A 16315-nucleotide genomic window follows, 5' to 3' on the forward strand; every position below is an offset into this window, starting at 1 on the left:
GGAAGTGAGGAGAGGAAACCACTGCTGTCTGGTGGCTGAAGAGCATGTGAGCACGAGGCAAGGAGAAAGGAGGGTCAGAGGAGATGTGGAGGGTAGAGGGAAGAGATGTGGCTGGAGGGCATCTAAATGCTCCTGAAGGGACTGGAGGGCACAGGAGTAGTCTGTGAGGGGAGAAAACACATTGCGCCTTTGCGAAAAGGGCAAGGAAAATGCTTTAGGTACTCGTCAAAGGGGCAGACACTCAAGGAAGGTGAAGGGAGGTGATTGAGGCAGTCCAGGGAGGGAAGGGGGAATTTGGAGCGTCTCCCGCGGGGGCTGGACGGAGCCTGAGAGAAGGTGGGACCATGCTGTCTGTTAGTGCCTGCCATGAGGCACCCGCAGCAGCTTCGGGCGAGGGGGAAGGCGGCGCTGGGCACCAAGAGGAAGGTGGGTGCTACCATGTGGCACCGCCACGCTGCCTTCCTGCAGAGCATCGCAGCTGCCCCAGAGCCCATGGAGCTGCAACCCGTGGAGGGAGAGCCTGCCCTGTGCACCATGGATGTGCCCCAGGAGCCCCAGAGGAGGAGGATGCGCTAACCCGGCAGGAGATCCCATTCCCGCCAGCTGGGGAATGACTCCCAGCAAGACCGGGTGGGTGATGGCAGTACCCTGCCATCAGATGGCAGCCACAGGCCTGCCATCACAGCTGATGCCATGAGTGCGGGCAGCTCTCGCACACGTGAAACCTCGCTGCGATCATGTCCCTGTTCACCTCACTGCTGGGCTGCCTCAGCACATGGAAAGTGCCTAATGCATCGATGGCCACACCCTGAGTGCAGGAGAGAAAAAGAGGATGACAAATAAGAGTTTGGCTTTTGATGGACCGATGGATGGATGACTCATAGGAGTAAAAAGATAGTGCCCTGTGCTGTGTGAGCTATGGAGGAAAAAGAGGGCAGGATTGGCCCTTTGGGAAACCTTAAAGATGACTGATTGTGGAGAAGACCCTCTTCTTTCCCTCTTGGTCGCCTTTGCAAAGGAATGGAATGGGAAATGTGAAACAATAGCTGTGGGATAAAGAAGCTGGGAAGCGCAGCGTCCGTTGTTTATTGATCTGTTGGTGGACAGCTCAAGGACTCTCGATCATTTCAAGGCTGGGGTAGTGCTGACCGCCTGGAGCCGTGAAGTGTCCTCAATCCCCAAGCCATTCCTCTATAAGTCCTCCTTTTTTCTTTTGCAGTAGCCAGGCTTTATTAGTGAGGGAGAATAGCATTCACCTTATGCATGTGAAGGCACAGCTAAATAAGCATAGGACAAAAAGCATAACAATCAAAAGCACCAATCCTGTCTTAAGCAAGGATTTTAGCCACTCACCAAAACCCAATAAATCAGTTAACCCATCCAGCCCAAAGAAATCCCCGTCCTTTTGTATCTTCTGGGTGTGCTCCATCAGCTGTTGAATCTGCTGGTGGATTGCCTTAGAGTGGTCTTGTAGGTCCATGCAGCACATCCCTTCAAAGTCTTCACATCCATGTCCGTGGGCCAGTAGCAGGAAGTCAATAGACGCTCTATTTTGTACCACCACGTGTTGTACCTGTGATAAATCCAGAACCAGATTAGAGAGGACCTGACTGGTGACATTTGCTTGTTTAACTACCCAGCAGGACAGGGTGTCTAAGATTTTGTGGGCTCTTGCTGCTGCTGCCCCTGGAACGAAAAAAGATGCAAAAATGGCCTCCCACTTGGACCAGAGGCGGACTTCATCATCACAGTCCTCCGTCTGGATATGCTACGCGCCGTTTGCCGAGTTCTTCTCTTGACACTGGTGCTGTTGGGATGAACCCAGGGCAAAGCCATACTTACTTGGCCTACCGTACATGGACCCCCTATGGGCTTTGATGGAATTCCGGACCAAGCCTGGTTGCCACATATAAGGCAACGCATGGTGTGGTCTCTGTCAAGGGGTGGCAGACTTTGGGATAATAACGGTTTCTGTCCTCACTTAAAGCATTACAGTTCTCCAACCCCCACTTTAAAAGACGAATCAAATCCCCGGGCTGGATATCTTTACCCCTCCTGGATTTATCCAGGATATGCTGCATAAACGGCAGCGCCCTGCAAGTCCCAGTCTGGATCTTCTGGTAAGGGGCTGTTCCGGATGGGCTCGGGATTCGGTAGTAATCACGCAGAACGAGGTGACTACATCAAGCGTTTATTCAGGTGAAAAGCACATAAAAGAAGCAAAGTATGGATAACTACTCACGAGGTGATACCTGCCGATCTGGGCCCAAACATCCTCTCGAGCTGGCAGATCAGAGCAAGAGAGCTGCTGACCGGCTCCCATGGAGACAGTGCAGGCCTCAGAGTTAGGAGTTTATTCTCCCCGCCCCCGCCCCCGGCTCTCTCCGCACTGTCCTCTCTATGCCCGGTGCATCCTGGCACGCAGGGTCAGTCCAACCCAGGAGGCAGCCCAGGGGATGGACAAACTCTGCCTCTAGTTGTGCAGTTCTCCCCCCATGTGCGCAAGTGCACATGCCAGTTGGGCGTCCCAGCCCTCAATTCGAGGGTCCTGCCTTCCTCCTCTTCTTCCTCATTTCCGGGTGTTTGGCCTCCAAAGCTGGTTTGGAGTACATCTGTGGTTAAGATGGCTACAAGTCCGGCTGAGCGGCTGCTTCAACAGGTTTCCGGGCGTCTGCCTGTGAACCAGGCTGAGCAGCTGCTTCCGTGCTCCTTATCACTCAGACTAGGCAGGCAAACATCTTTTTCTCAAGGTCTGGCCTCTGCTTCTCACAGGAGATTTTTATGACTCTACAGATCACAGAAATTTTCATCTCCAATACATGGGGGCACATCCTCCCCCGTCTCTTTCTCAGGCTGTAACATCAGGGATGGTGGTAAAGGCCTTTTCTGAGGATCTCTTCATCATCTTCCTTTTCCTCCTCCACAGGAGGAGCAAAGAGGAACACAGGTTTATTCAAAGCCTCCCACTCAGCCAGCTGCTCTGCAGGTGTTTTATAGAGAGGGGGTGAGAGCTCATTAAGAGACTCCCACCATTGCCGCACCTTTGCCTGCTCACTGGGTGAGGGATGCTTATGACTCAGATCATCTTTACGGTCTGATGACCTGGGGGCGCTGGTAGAGCACTGTAAAGCATCCATTTGCTCTGTGACAGCCTCTACAGGAGGGGGACACTGCCCCCGTCACAATAACAACATTCAATGTAACACATAGTCAGTAACTGTGATACCTGTGTGAACAAGCAAAGCTTTCCAGGTAGATAAGGCTAGGGCTTCCTGCTTTGTCAGGTTTTGCCCCACATCTCTATATTTCCGCTCTCTGCCGCGCACCTTCCAGAGGTGTCAGTCCCGTTCTTGGCAGCTCACCTTCACATGGAGTCAAATCACAGGTCCGGGCCAGGCAGCTTCCCTGCTGCTCTCAAGCTCCGCCGAGCTCTGCCACCACTGCCAGTCACCAGGAGGACCACTTCTTATTATCATGTCAGGGTCAGCAGTTGTCGCAGTCGTGGTGGCCAAAAACACAAACAACTGGGGTAGATGCAACGCAAACTATGTTTTATTGTTTTCTAGGTACATTATTTATACTGAGCTTTCCTCATCGTGGCTGCTGCTTATTAGTGAGGACTACAAAGGACAGTAGCTAGTGACAGAGTTATGACTGGACGATTCTTAGCTTGCCCAGTTTCTGCTCCATGGCCAAAACTCCTTACACTTGTTAATAACTTTCTGCTGTCTCCCTGTGAACTCCCTATCTCATAGATACACTCTAATCTTTTCAAGGTTAACGTTCTCTGCTAAGGGAGCCAGGGATTTCACAGACCCGCTACAATCCCTGACAATTGCATGCAATAGGTATGAGGATGGGGATCACAAAGGATGAGGCTAAGTCTGAGGAACTTAACACCTACTTTGCCTCAGTCTTTAACAACAAGATCAGTTCTCCTCAAGGTGCTTGCCCCCTGAGCTAGAACACACCTGTGTAGAGCAGAACAACTCCCCCATAAATCAGGAGGAAACAGCCAGTGACCTGGTACTCCACCTGGACATGCACATGTCCATCTATGGGTCCAGATGGCATCCACCCAAATGTTCTGAGGGAGCTGGTGAAGTGCTCGCCAAGCTACTCTCCGTCATCTATCAGCAGTCCTGGTCAACAGGGGAGGTCCCAGATGGCCAGAGACTTGCCAATGTTGGCAAGATGGAGGATCCAGGGAAACTACAGGCCTGTCAGCGTGACCTCGGTATTGGGGAACGTGATGGAGCAGATCATATTGAGGGCGATCATACAGTATGTGCTTGATAAGCAGGAAGTCAGGCCGGAACAATATGGGTTCATGAAAAGCAGGTCCTACTTGAGCAGCTTGATCTCCTCAGACCAGGTGACCTGCCTAATGGATGAGGGAAAGGCTGTGGACATGGTCTCAGTAGACTTTAGGAAGGTTCTTGACACAGTCTTCCACTGCATTGTCCTGGAGAAGCTGGCAGCTCATGGCTTAGACAGGTGTTCTCTTTGCTGAGAGAAAAACGGAGAAGATGGCCAGGCCCAGAGAGTGGTGGTGAATGGTGTGAAATCCAGCTGGTAACTGGTCACGAGCGTTGTTCCCCCAGGGTCAATGTTGGGTCGAGTCCTCTTTAATATCTTTGTCAATGATCTGAATAAGGGAGAAGGGGATTGAGGGCACCTTCAGCAAGTTTGCAGACAACACCAAGCTCAAAGGAACATTTGATGAACTTGAGGGCAGGAAGGCTCTAGGGGAGGATCTGGACAGTCTGGATCAATAGGCTGAGGCCAACTGTATGAGTTTCAACAAGGCCAAGTGCTGGATCCTGCACCTCAGTCACAAGAACCCCATGCAGCTACAGGCTTGAAGCTCAGTGGCTGGAGAGCTGCGTGGCAGAAAAGGATCTACGGGTGTTGGTCGACAGCCATCTGACCATGAGCCAGCAGTGTGCCCAGATGGTCAAGAAGGCCAAAGGCATCCTGGCTTGTATCAGGAACAGAGTACCCAGCAGGACCAGGGAAGCGATCATCCCCCGTACTCAGCATTGGTGAGGCCGCACCTCGAATCCTGTGTTCCGTTTCCGGCCCCTCACTACAAGAAAGACATGGAGGTGCTGCAGTGAGTCCGAAGAAGAGGAACAAAGCTGGTAAAGGGACTGGAGCACAGACCTTATAAGGAGCCGCTGACAGAGTTCAAGTTATTTAGTGTGGAGAAGAGGAAGATCGGGGGTGACCTTATTGCTCTTTACATCTGCCATAAACGAGGTTGTAGTGAGGCAGGGTTGATCTCTTCTCCACTATATGAAAATAGGACAAGAGGAAAAGGCCTCAAGTTGTGCCAGGGGAGGTTCAGGATAGATTTTAGGAGAAAATTCTACACAGAAAGAGTAATTAAGAGTTGGAACAGGCTGCCTGAAGAAGTGGTGGGGCAGTATTTAAGAATTGTGTAGATGAGGCACTTAGGGACATGGTTTAACAGGTATGGTGTTGAATATTTTACAATTGGACCCAATGATCTTGAAGGTGTTTTCCAACTATAATGATTCTGTGATTCTATGATTTCTCTTTGTTGTTCAGATACCTCTCAACTCTCCAGTTGCTCCTTTGAACAAGTGGAGAATTTCAATCTTGCCTTGCCTTTCAGGAGTGTAGTTACTTGTTCAGCTAGCTGTTTTAGAATGTTTCTATGCAGGCTGTTGTATCTATCTGTCAAAAACATCTCAAGGAAGGTTATTCCTTGTAGACTGGGAACCTCCCTGGAGGCAATTTGGACTCAACATAGTGATCAGGCTTGCATTCTGTTTCTTAGGACAGAGGATGAAGCTTATGCTTGTCATATAGGTGATTAGTTTTTCTATCTCATAGGACACTGGATGAACTGCAACAGCTGTAACATTCAGCTGAAGCCTGGAGCAGAAAAAGGTTAGATTTGAACCAGAGCTATCCAAGTCCCCAGTGACCAAGGAGAGAAATGGCAGGGCTGGGGACGTGAACAGGAAGGTTATCCATACAGGTCTCCTCTCAAAAACACTGCTTTTCCCACATGTGCAGACTTCATTGGGAGACACTGTAGGAACGGGAGAATGTGGTCGGATTTCTTCTGAAAACAGAATGAAAAAAGAAAGCTGAAAAGCAGACATCCTTCTTTTTCAGGTGCTCATTGAAATCTGCCTCATTTCAATACATTGCTTTCCAATTAGCCACACAAGAATTGAAGATTGAAGAAAAATATGACATATCCTTAGATTTTTTCATTGTAATGAGCCCTGGTGCTGAGTCTATGAACCTCCAGGAGGTTGAGAACCTCCAGGAGGAGACTGAGGAAATCTCTCCAGCAGTTCCAGTCAGAAGCAAATGGCCAACTTTCTTGGAGAGTTAATTGGTCCTCTTGAGGACCATTAGCAGCAAAGTCTCCCCAGGGGCTGAGTAGAGCAGAAAGTTGGAGGCCCTGATTGCAGATAAGCAAAGACAAAGTGCAGGTTGATCTGATGCCAGGTTAACACTTCACGTGTTTTTCAAGTATCTTGGCCAAGCACAGGTGTCCAGACTCTGAGTAGGGGGGCTCCTTTCCACCATGCTTTGCCCGGGTCTCCTGCTGGGTCAGTGTGTGGGTGGGGGTGTTCAAGGCCAAGGGCAGCACACCTTGTGTCCCTGGGGGAAAGCAGGCAAGGAGACCCTGTGGCCATGAGCAAGAAGCTTCCTCTCCCAATCCTCAATATCAGAGACACCAGCCATAGCACAGGTGACATAGACCTAGTTCTTTTGGAGTCTTTTGGCCATGGCAGTGCCCTTGGCCATCTCCCCCTCAGGCTCTGCTACATTTTGCTATTTCTGTGCCTGTTTGCCTGCAGCCTGTAGACATCCAAACTGCTTCCCACCTTGCTCTCAGCCCAGGATCTCTCCATCTCAAATGATGTCTCTAGGTGTTGTTCACTGTTCTTTGAAACAGAGGCATGGGATGATCCTAGATACCTTCTGCATGATGTCTTACCCCACAGAACTACCCTTGAAGTGAAATTTCTTGTTTTCCTGAAGTGCAGTCTGTACATTTCCAGCTGCTGTTGGTGGCTCTTTCAACTTCTCATGCTCTTTCCCATTGTCAGAATAGGCTCCATCATCTCTGAAACCACCCTTCTAGCAGTCACTGGCCAGTGCTATATTCGCCTTAGCTGTAACACCTCACCTGGCTGAAGAAACCCAGGTCCCTCAGCTTCTCCGCACAGGCCATTTGCTTTAGGTCTCCAACCCCATCTCTGCAGACCCCGTCTGGAGCCTGTCCTGTTCCTCCTCATTGCTGCAGCACTGGGTGTACCACAGTGGGACACACAATTCCGCATGTGGCCACAACAGGGCTGAGTCATGGGGACTTAGAATCCCTCTTGCCTGAGTGTCCAGGCACTTCCCAATGCAGCCTTGTGTGCAGACAGCCCAGTTGTGGTGAGCATGCACTACAGGCTTGTGTATCATAAAAGGTAATGCAAAAGAAATATCAAGGCTATATGGGAATCCCTGCCTGGCAGTCCTGAACCTGAATACCTTAAAGTGAAGGGGGACAAGGAATCATAGAATCATAGAATGCTTAAGGTTGGAAGGGACCTCTAGAGGTCATCTAGTTCAACCCCCCTGCACACACAGGGTCACCTAGAGCACGTGGCACAGGACTGCATCCAAGCAGGTTTTGAGGATCTCCAGAGAAGGAGACTCCACAATCTCTCTGGGCAGTCTGTTCCAGCGCTCTGTCACCCTCACTGTTAAAAAAATTTTCCTTAAGTTCATGTAGAGCTTTTGGTGTTTCAGTTTGTGGCCGTTACCTCTAATGCTGTTGGTGGCCACTAGTGAAAAGAGGCCAGCATCATCCTCCTCACTCCCTCCCTTGAGGTGCTTATAGACAATGATTAGATCCCCTCTCAGCCTTCTCTTCTCCAGGCTGAACAGGCCCAGCTCCCTCAGCCTTTCCTCATAGGGCAGATGTTCCAGGCCCCTGATCATCCTTGTAGCCCTGTGCTGGACTCTCTCTAGCAGCTCCACATCCCTCTTGTACTGTGGAGCCCAGAACTGGTCGCAATACTCCAGATACAGCCTCACCAGGGCTGAGTAGAGGGGCAGGATCACCTCCCTAAACCTGCTGGAGACATTTTTCTTAATGCACCCCAGGATCCCATTGGCCGCCTTGGCCACGAGGGCACACTGATGCCTCATGGTCAACTTGTCATCCACCATGACACCCAGGTACCTCTCTGCAGAGCTGCATCTGGTCCTGCATGTTTCTGACATTTGTCCATGGTCACCCACAACTGTGGCAGGGCACTGTGGATTTCCTGGGCCATCTCAGGTGACCCTGGATGCCTTTTCCTCCTACACGAGTACCAGTCACTATAAGGATGAGGCACAGGCAGATCCTTACAGTGCAGAATGCTGATATATTTCAGTGCAGGCATTTCAAGTATTAGAGAATAGAGGAAGCTGGAAGGGACTTGTGGAGATCATCTTGTCCAGAGCCCTGCACAAGCAGGCTCACTTACTGCACATTGCACAGGATCATGTCCAAGCAGGTTTGGAATATCTCCAGAGAAGGAGACTCTTCCTTGATGTATTTGTACACAGTGATGGGATCCCACCTCAGCCCTCTCCTATCCTGGCTCAACAGGTTCAGCTCTCTCAGCCTGTGCTCGGAGCAGAGGTGTTCCAATCCCCTAATCATCTCTGTAGTCCTCCACAGGACTCACTCCAGTAGTTCCATGTCCCTCTTGTACTGAGGAACACAGAAGTGGACACAAGACTCGAGATTGGACCTCACCAAGGCCAAGTATAGAGAGAGGATCTCCTCCCTTGACCTGTTGGTAACATTCTTCCTAATGCGCCCCAGGAGGCCACCATCCTTCTTGGCCACAAGGAGTCATTGCTGGCTCGTGGTCAGCTGGCAGTCCACCAGGATGCCCAGGTCCTTCTCTGCAGAGCTGCCCTCCAGCAGGTCAACCCCAGTCTGTACCAGTGCATTCAGTAATTCTTCCCTAGGTGTAGGACCCTGAACTTCATGAGGCCCAACTCTCCAGCCTGTTCATTTCCCTTGGAATGGCTGCACAGAGGTGTGGGGTATCAGACACTGCTCCCAGTTTGGGACCATAAGGACACTTGCTAAGTGTGCACTCATCCCCTTCATCCAGGTCATTAATCAAGTAGCTGGACAAGACTGAACACAATATTGACATCTGGGGAACACCAAGAGCTCCAGGCCTCCAGCTAGACTCTGCACCATGGATCACAACCCATTGAGCTCTGCCCTTCAGCTGCTGTCCACTCATCTAAACGCACACTTCTTGACCTTGCCCATGATGGGAGACAGTGTTCAAGACTTTGCTGAAGTCAAGGCATACAACATGCACCAATCTCACCTCATCTACCCAGCCAGTCCTTCCATCCTAGAAGACTCTCAAACTGATTCAGCTTGATTTCCCCTCGGTGAATTCATGCTGACCACTGCTGACGCCCGTCCTTTCCTCCACATGCTTAGAGACAACATCCCTGATGAGTTGCTTCTTCACCTTTCCAGAAAGGTCCATCCCTTCCACAGTCACTGGTCACCAATGAGCGAGTCCTAAATGCAGAGCTCATTACACATTTCTGAGCTATTTTCTCCCGAACACATGGAGAATCCTGTGAAGCAAGGCCTTTGGGGTACAATCCCTTGAGCCTATTCTTAAAACCAGCTTCCTCTAAAGAGCAGCCTTCAGGCACTGCACTGGGTGGAACTTTCTGCTTTTAATGACAGCGTGAGGGGGTCAGCTCTGACCCAGACTTAGACACCAATTTATTTGGAAAGCATATGAGACAAAGTAGTCTAATTCAAGGAGGAACAAATCCAACCATTTGTGTAGCAGGGTGTTAACAAATGCTAGTAAGAGTAAATCTGATAAACATAAAGAAATATTGCTCAGTCCTGGTACAGGATACAGTGGGATTCACATGTGGAGAGCAACGCCAATATTACCATTTCTGAATAATGTCCATGAAATTACTTTCCTCAGGGCATCCTTGAGCTCCCTGTTCCTCAGGCTGTAGATGAGGGGGTTCATGGTTGGAGGCACGACCGCATACAAAACAGCCAGCCCCAGATCCAGAGCTGGGGAGGAGATGGAGTGAGGCTTCAGGTGGGCATACATGCCAGTGCTGATGAACAGGGAGACCACAATCAGGTGCGGGAGGCACATGGAAAAGGCTTTGTGCTGGCCCTGCTCAGAAGGGATCCTCAGCACTGCTCTGAAGATCTGCACATAGGACAACACAATGAAAATGAAACACCCAGAGTGTACACAAAAAGTAATCACAGGGACTCCAACTTCCCTGAGATAGGAATTAGAGCAGGAGAGCCTGAGGATCTGGGGGATTTCACAGAAGAACTGCTCCACCTCATTACCTTGGCAGAGTGGTAAGGAAAATGTGTTCCCAGTGTGCAGGAGAGCATTGACAAAACTGCTACTCCAGGCAGCTGCTGCCATTTTGACACAAGCTCTGCTGTCCATGAGGGTCCCATAATACAGGGGTCTGCAGATGGCAACATAGCGATCATAGGCCATGACTGTGAGAAGGAAATACTGTCCTATTACCAAGAAAAGAAACATAAAGGCCTGTGCAGCACATCCTGAGTAGGAAATGGCCCTGGTGTCCCACAGGGAATTGGCCATGGATTTGGGGACAGTGGTGGAGATAGAGCCCAGGTCGAGGAGGGAGAGGTTGAGGAGGAAGAAGTACATGGGGGTGTGGAGGCGGTGGTCGCAGGCTACGGCTGTGATGATGAGGCCGTTGGCCAGGAGGGCAGCCAGGTAGATGCCCAGGAAGAGCGAGAAGTGCAAGAGCTGCAGCTCCCATGTGTCTGCGAATGGCAGGAGGAGGAACTCACTGAAGGAGCTGCTGTTGGACATTTGTTGGACATCTCAGGGCACTGTCCTGGGAGAAAAAAAAAAAAGATGTGGCATTCTAGGAAAAGATATTACAAGAAAGAAAAACTAGTAAATTAGAAAAAAATCAAATTCTCAATAAAAAAATCACACTGATTCTCTCCTTACTAGGGGGAGGGGACAGGGAAGTGGCATCTGTGCACTTACCTGGCTTGAACCCCGTTTTGTGCTGACGGGGTGTGTTGTAAGAATTTGGGGCCTCTGCCCATGGAATTTGGAAGGAATTGGAGTGAGTAATTCTGACACTCACAATAAAATCACTTTTCACATAACAGGGTTGTTCAGCATCTTCACACCCATTTCTAAAGTATGTGGATTGTAGAAGAAAGGTTTCTTTTTTTTTTGACATTATTTATTTTCTTTGAGATGCCCCTCTCCCACGTGGGCAGCGCTCCTTGAAGACAGCAATCATTTTCCTTTCTGCTGCAAGTGCTGAGAGGAAAGGCTTCCCTATCACTTGGGGCAGAGTGACGAGAGTTTCTCTATTACCCCAGGTTCCAGCTGTCCTGCACTCACACTGCTTTGAGCTGGAGGATGATCGCATTTACATGTTACCCTAAAAACCACACTCCCGTGCAGACCCCTGTTTCAGCTAACTTGCAGCATTGATATCTGAACTGCAGCTGAAATCCTCTCCACCCAAGTGAGCCTAAGAGAAGACCAGGAGCAGCATGGACAGGAGGGAAGCAAGGAGCAACCCTGAGGCACAGGGACACTGCTCTGGATTAGAGCCCATGCAGACCGGGGTTCACACCCAGCTTCACAGCCCTGCAGCATCCCCGGGAGAAGGAAGCAGGATGCCCTGTCCCTGTGACGCTGAGGCAGGGAATCCTGCTCTGAAGCATCCTCTGCATTGGAGATGGGGGGAGAGCGATTGCCCCAAACCCTACCAAGTGATGGCATTGACTGGGTGCAGAAGACCCCTCTGAAAACTCAGTAGCATTTCCCTACAGCCAGAGACTTACCATGCAAGGGGCTGGGAGCTCACTTCCACAGTGAGCTCTGCTCTGTCCTCCCGCTCCACACTGCCGTTCCCCTCTCGCTGCCTTCTCTCCTCTCCTGTCCACAGCAGCAGGCAGTGCCCGCAGCCCTGCTGCTCTTGGCACAGGAGCTGCTCCTGCACACGCTGTCTCTGGGCAGTGCTGCCAGGCTGCCACGAGCTGCCTCCGTCCCAGGAGCCTGGTCCTGCTCAGGAGCAGAGGCCCAGCTGAACTCACCAATTTCTCTGTCCCTTGTGCTCCCTCCTCCTGGGAAATGTTCACTTCAATAAACTAAAATAATCACCTGTTGTCCTTTGCTAATGACTGGAGAGAGATTATTCCAACACGGCAATTTATTTCATCAAAGGATGACTATCTATGAAAGTTGGAAATGTCTCACTCTGGAAGCCTTATCTCACATCCCTTAACTAGACAGGAGACTGAGGAGTGGACAAGTGGGAGTTCACTGACACAAGGTTCAGGTGCTGATTCAGAAATATCCATCTGGCAGTACCTGCCTAGATCTGAGTGTGAAGTCGTATTCAGATCCCTCCTGTAAACTCCACAAACACACGAGTGGTGGCATTCCCCTTGCCAAACGGAAGTGAGCAGAGCACAGAGATCTGCACACAAGCTCCTTGTCAAAGCTCCACTACAGTCCCTGGAGATGAAGGTTGAGAGTCAGTTGCTCCCACAGAAGGTCCTGGTGACAGTGGAAGAGACTGAGGAGATGCAAGGCAGCTGCCAGTGCCTGCTTGCTCCGATGGAGCTACTGGGAGACCTGCATCATCCTAGAGCATGAGTTGGGGTCCAGGTGGGGAATTGCCTTGACTGTCTGAAATGACCCCAGATGCCAACTATGATAACAGCCCCACTCGCTATGAAGTTGAAGCATTGGAAGATTGCAGGATTAACCAGCAGCTCTTGTAATTCAGTGCAGAGCCTTGATTTGATAGCACAGAAAAGTGGCAGCAGGGCCTTGTCAGATTCCCAGAGTGTCCAGCACAACCACATGTCTCTAGCAGATACAGCCGGGGACCTACAGGAAAACCGTGTCCCCTTGGAGTGACTGCTGGGCAAGTGTCCCAGAGCATTATGCATTTCTGTCCTGTACCCAAACACAGACATTCCAGCACTGGCTGTAGGGAAAGCCCATCCCTTCTACACCCGGGGTGCTGCATAAATGGGAGGCACCCCCACCCCGCCACGTCTCTGCTCCAGGCTCTGCAGTCTCAAACCCTTCTAGCTCTCCTCCCCTGAACTTCTCTTCATCCACCACATGATATGAATAGGGCTAAAGAGGACCTCCAAATGGCTGCACCAAAGGCTGTCAAGGCCCATGGACATCTTCAGTGGCACCTTGTTCTTCCTGAACCAGCGTCAGGCACAGGAGAGAGTGCCCGTTGGTCTGCTTTGTGTGAGAGGAAGTGCACATGGCCAGGAACACGTGTCCCCTCGCTGGAGAAGCTCCTGCTGGGCTGTCTTGGCCCAGATCTCCTTCCCCACCATCCCCATGTTCTCCGTGCAGGTCCCATTCCTGCTGCCCGCCTCTCCCTGCAATCCCACCACTCACCTCCCTCATGCGCTCCTGTGCTCTAGGAATTCCATCCATGGACGAGGAGCAGTCATTCGCCTGCTGCTCCTTCTCCATCTGCAGGACTCGCTCTGGGGACAGCCCTTCACGGCCAGCCCGTTTCCGGCCTGTCCTCTGCACAGACAGACGCGTCCTCACAGCCCATGTCACAGCCCTGTCCTCTGATCAGGTGCTCACATTGAGGGGACTTCACAGGCCCTTGGCTGGGGCTGGTCCTGCTGCCAGCCAATCCCGCACGGGGCAGCAGTGACCTCACAATGTGCCCTGCAACCTTCCGCTGGCTCTGGCCTATCAGCAGCGGGGACAGAGCTGACATCATAAGAAACCTGAGCATCCCAGAGCCTGCTGATGGCCTCAGGTCTACACAGAAGGATGTGACATCACAATCACCGTTAGAGCCATATCCCTGCTTTCAGCCTATCAGGGACTGGCACAGCAGTGACCTCACAACCAATGTCCAGGTCATGTGCCTGCTACTGGCCTACCAGGTCCTGAGTCAGAAATGCCAACACAACCAACACCCAAACCATGAGCATTTTTCTGGCTTGTCACCACCAGACACTGAGCTGATGTCACAACAGCCTGTGAGAGCTAAGAGCCCCCTTTGGCGTATCAACTCCAGAGCAGTAAGTGTCCTCAGAGTCAGAAGTTTTGGGGCTATCAGGTACTCAGGCAGAAATGACCTCAGAGGATGAACAGCAGCCATGGCCCTGCTGCTGGCGTGTCACGTTCTCACACAGAAGGGACCCTGTCATTGGCCTTAGGAACATGGGCAAGCTTGTTCTCCAGGGTATGCCTGCTCCTGCACTGCTTTCCTAGGAGAAGGTCTTGGAGAGAGCAGTGCCCTGGCCCCAGATACATGTCACCACCTTCACCCCATGAGCCCTGACCTCTGTCCCTCTTCTTCCACAGGCCTCTGAGTGGACAGCTGCTTTCCAGTGGTGTGACAAGAGCATGAGGTCCCCCTGCCCACCCAGAGGGGAAGGTCCTTTCCCGTTCCATAATCACTGCCAGTCACTTGTCTCCAAGCACCTGGCTTGGGAAGCATTTGCAGGAAGGGGATGATCAGTTACCCCAGCCACAGGCATTGCCGTGCCATGAGGATGCCTCCAGGCCTGTTCTTCCTGTGCTTCCTCAAATGACATGCTTGGGAGGAAGAGGAAGGGACAGGTCCCACCTTTGTCCATTCAGACAGCTGCAGGGAGCACTCTGGGACTGGATTAGGTCAACAGAGTGAAGCTCTGAGTGCAGCAGTGGGGCTGGGTGCCCATGGAGCCTTCTCTGTCCCAGGAGCTGAGTCTTCATCCCAACACTGAGACGCTAAGAAGAAAGTTTAGGTACACAGGAATAAAAGCAGAGAAATACCGTAGGTCTTGTTGAGGTCAGATGTGATGGGATCAGCTTCTGGGGGCATTTCCATGGTTGAGGAGATGTGACTTGTGACAAAGCCTGGTTCAAAGAAGTCCCATGTGCAGCTAATCAGCCCTGCACTGAGTCTTCCAGGGCTGAAACATGAAGGTCCCATACTGAAATCTTTGTTTGAGTGCCCAGAAAATCCTCCTGGGCTGGAAGGGGCCTCTCCAATGCAGCTGCCCTCCACCCCACCAGAGGCATCTCCTCCCAGCTGCTGCAGATCACTGCAGAAAGGGGCTTGCCATAGAGGGTCTGAAATGCACCTGTATTTGGAGATTTTACTGATAGGACTCCTGGCCTGCATTTCCCCTCTTTGGATTCCTTCCTACTTTCTTCCTCCACCTCTCCCACAGAAATTCATTTGACCCAGTGGAATGTATCATAAGCCTTTACGGTGAGCAATCATAGAATCATAGAATGCTTAAGGTTGGAAGGGAACTCTAGAGGTCATCTAGTCCAACCCCCCTGCAAATGCAGGGTCACCTAGAGCACGTGGCACAGGTCTGCATCCAACCGGGTTTTGAAGATCTCCAGAGAAGGATACTCCACAATCTCTCTGGGCAGCCTGTTCCAGGGCTCTGTCACCCCCACTGTTAAAATTTTTTTCCTTACGTTCCTGTGGAACTTTTGGTGTTTCAGTTTGTGGCCATTACCTCTAGTTCTGTCAGTGGCCACCAGTGAAAAGAGGCCAGCACCATCCTCCTCACTCCCTCCCTTGAGGTATTTATATACACTGATTAGATCCCCTCTCAGCCTTCTCTTCTCCAGGCTGAACAGGCCCAGCTCCCTCAGCCTCTCCTCATAGGGCAGATGTTCCAGGCCCCTTATTATCCTCGTAGCCCTGCGCTGGACTCTCTCCAGCAACTCCACATCCCTCTTATACTGTGGAGCCCAGAACTGGACACAGTACTCCAGATGCGGCCTCACCAGGGCTGAGTAGAGGGGCAGGATCCCTCCCTCGACCTCCTGGAGACGCTCTTCTTAATGCACCCCAGGATTCCATTGGCCTTCTTGGCCACGAGGGCACACTGCTGCCTCATGGTCAACTTGTAGTCCACCATGACACCCAGGTCCCACTCTGCAGAGCTGCTCTCCAGAAGGTCAGTCCCCAGCCTGTGCTGGTGTCTGGGGTTATTCCTCCCCAGGTGCAGAACCTTGCACTTGGCCTTGTTGAATTTCATGAGGTTTTTTACCGCCCAGTTGTCCAGTCTGTCCAGGTCCCTCTGGATAGCAGCGCAGCCCCCTGGGGTATCGGCTGCTCCTCCCAGTTTGGTATCATCAGCAAACTTGCTGAGGGAGCACTCTGTGCCTTCATCCAGGTCATTGATGAATAAATTGAACAGGACTGGACCAAGGACTGACCCCTGGGGGACCCC

The 16315-nt window shown here is 51.4% G+C and overlaps 1 protein-coding gene across 1 annotated transcript; it reads right to left on the reverse strand.

The window, feature by feature from the left end:
- Window positions 1–9956: 9956 nt before the first annotated feature.
- Window positions 9957–10916, reverse strand: LOC148594642 (olfactory receptor 14C36-like). Its single transcript, XM_088525013.1, has one exon. The coding sequence runs from the start codon at window positions 10914–10916 to the stop codon at window positions 9957–9959; it is 960 nt and encodes a 319-aa protein (XP_088381139.1).
- Window positions 10917–16315: the final 5399 nt, after the last annotated feature.

Source organism: Tinamus guttatus, unplaced genomic scaffold, assembly GCF_059628265.1.
Source record: "Tinamus guttatus ecotype Peru unplaced genomic scaffold, ASM5962826v1 Tinamus_guttatus_pri_ptg000219l, whole genome shotgun sequence".
Classification (NCBI taxonomy): Eukaryota; Metazoa; Chordata; class Aves; order Tinamiformes; family Tinamidae; genus Tinamus; species Tinamus guttatus.

Bases quoted from the DNA above. Each gene is read 5' to 3' on its own strand.
- LOC148594642 (XM_088525013.1), bottom strand. From the start codon at position 10,916: ATGTCCAACAGCAGCTCCTTCAGTGAGTTCCTCCTCCTGCCATTCGCA.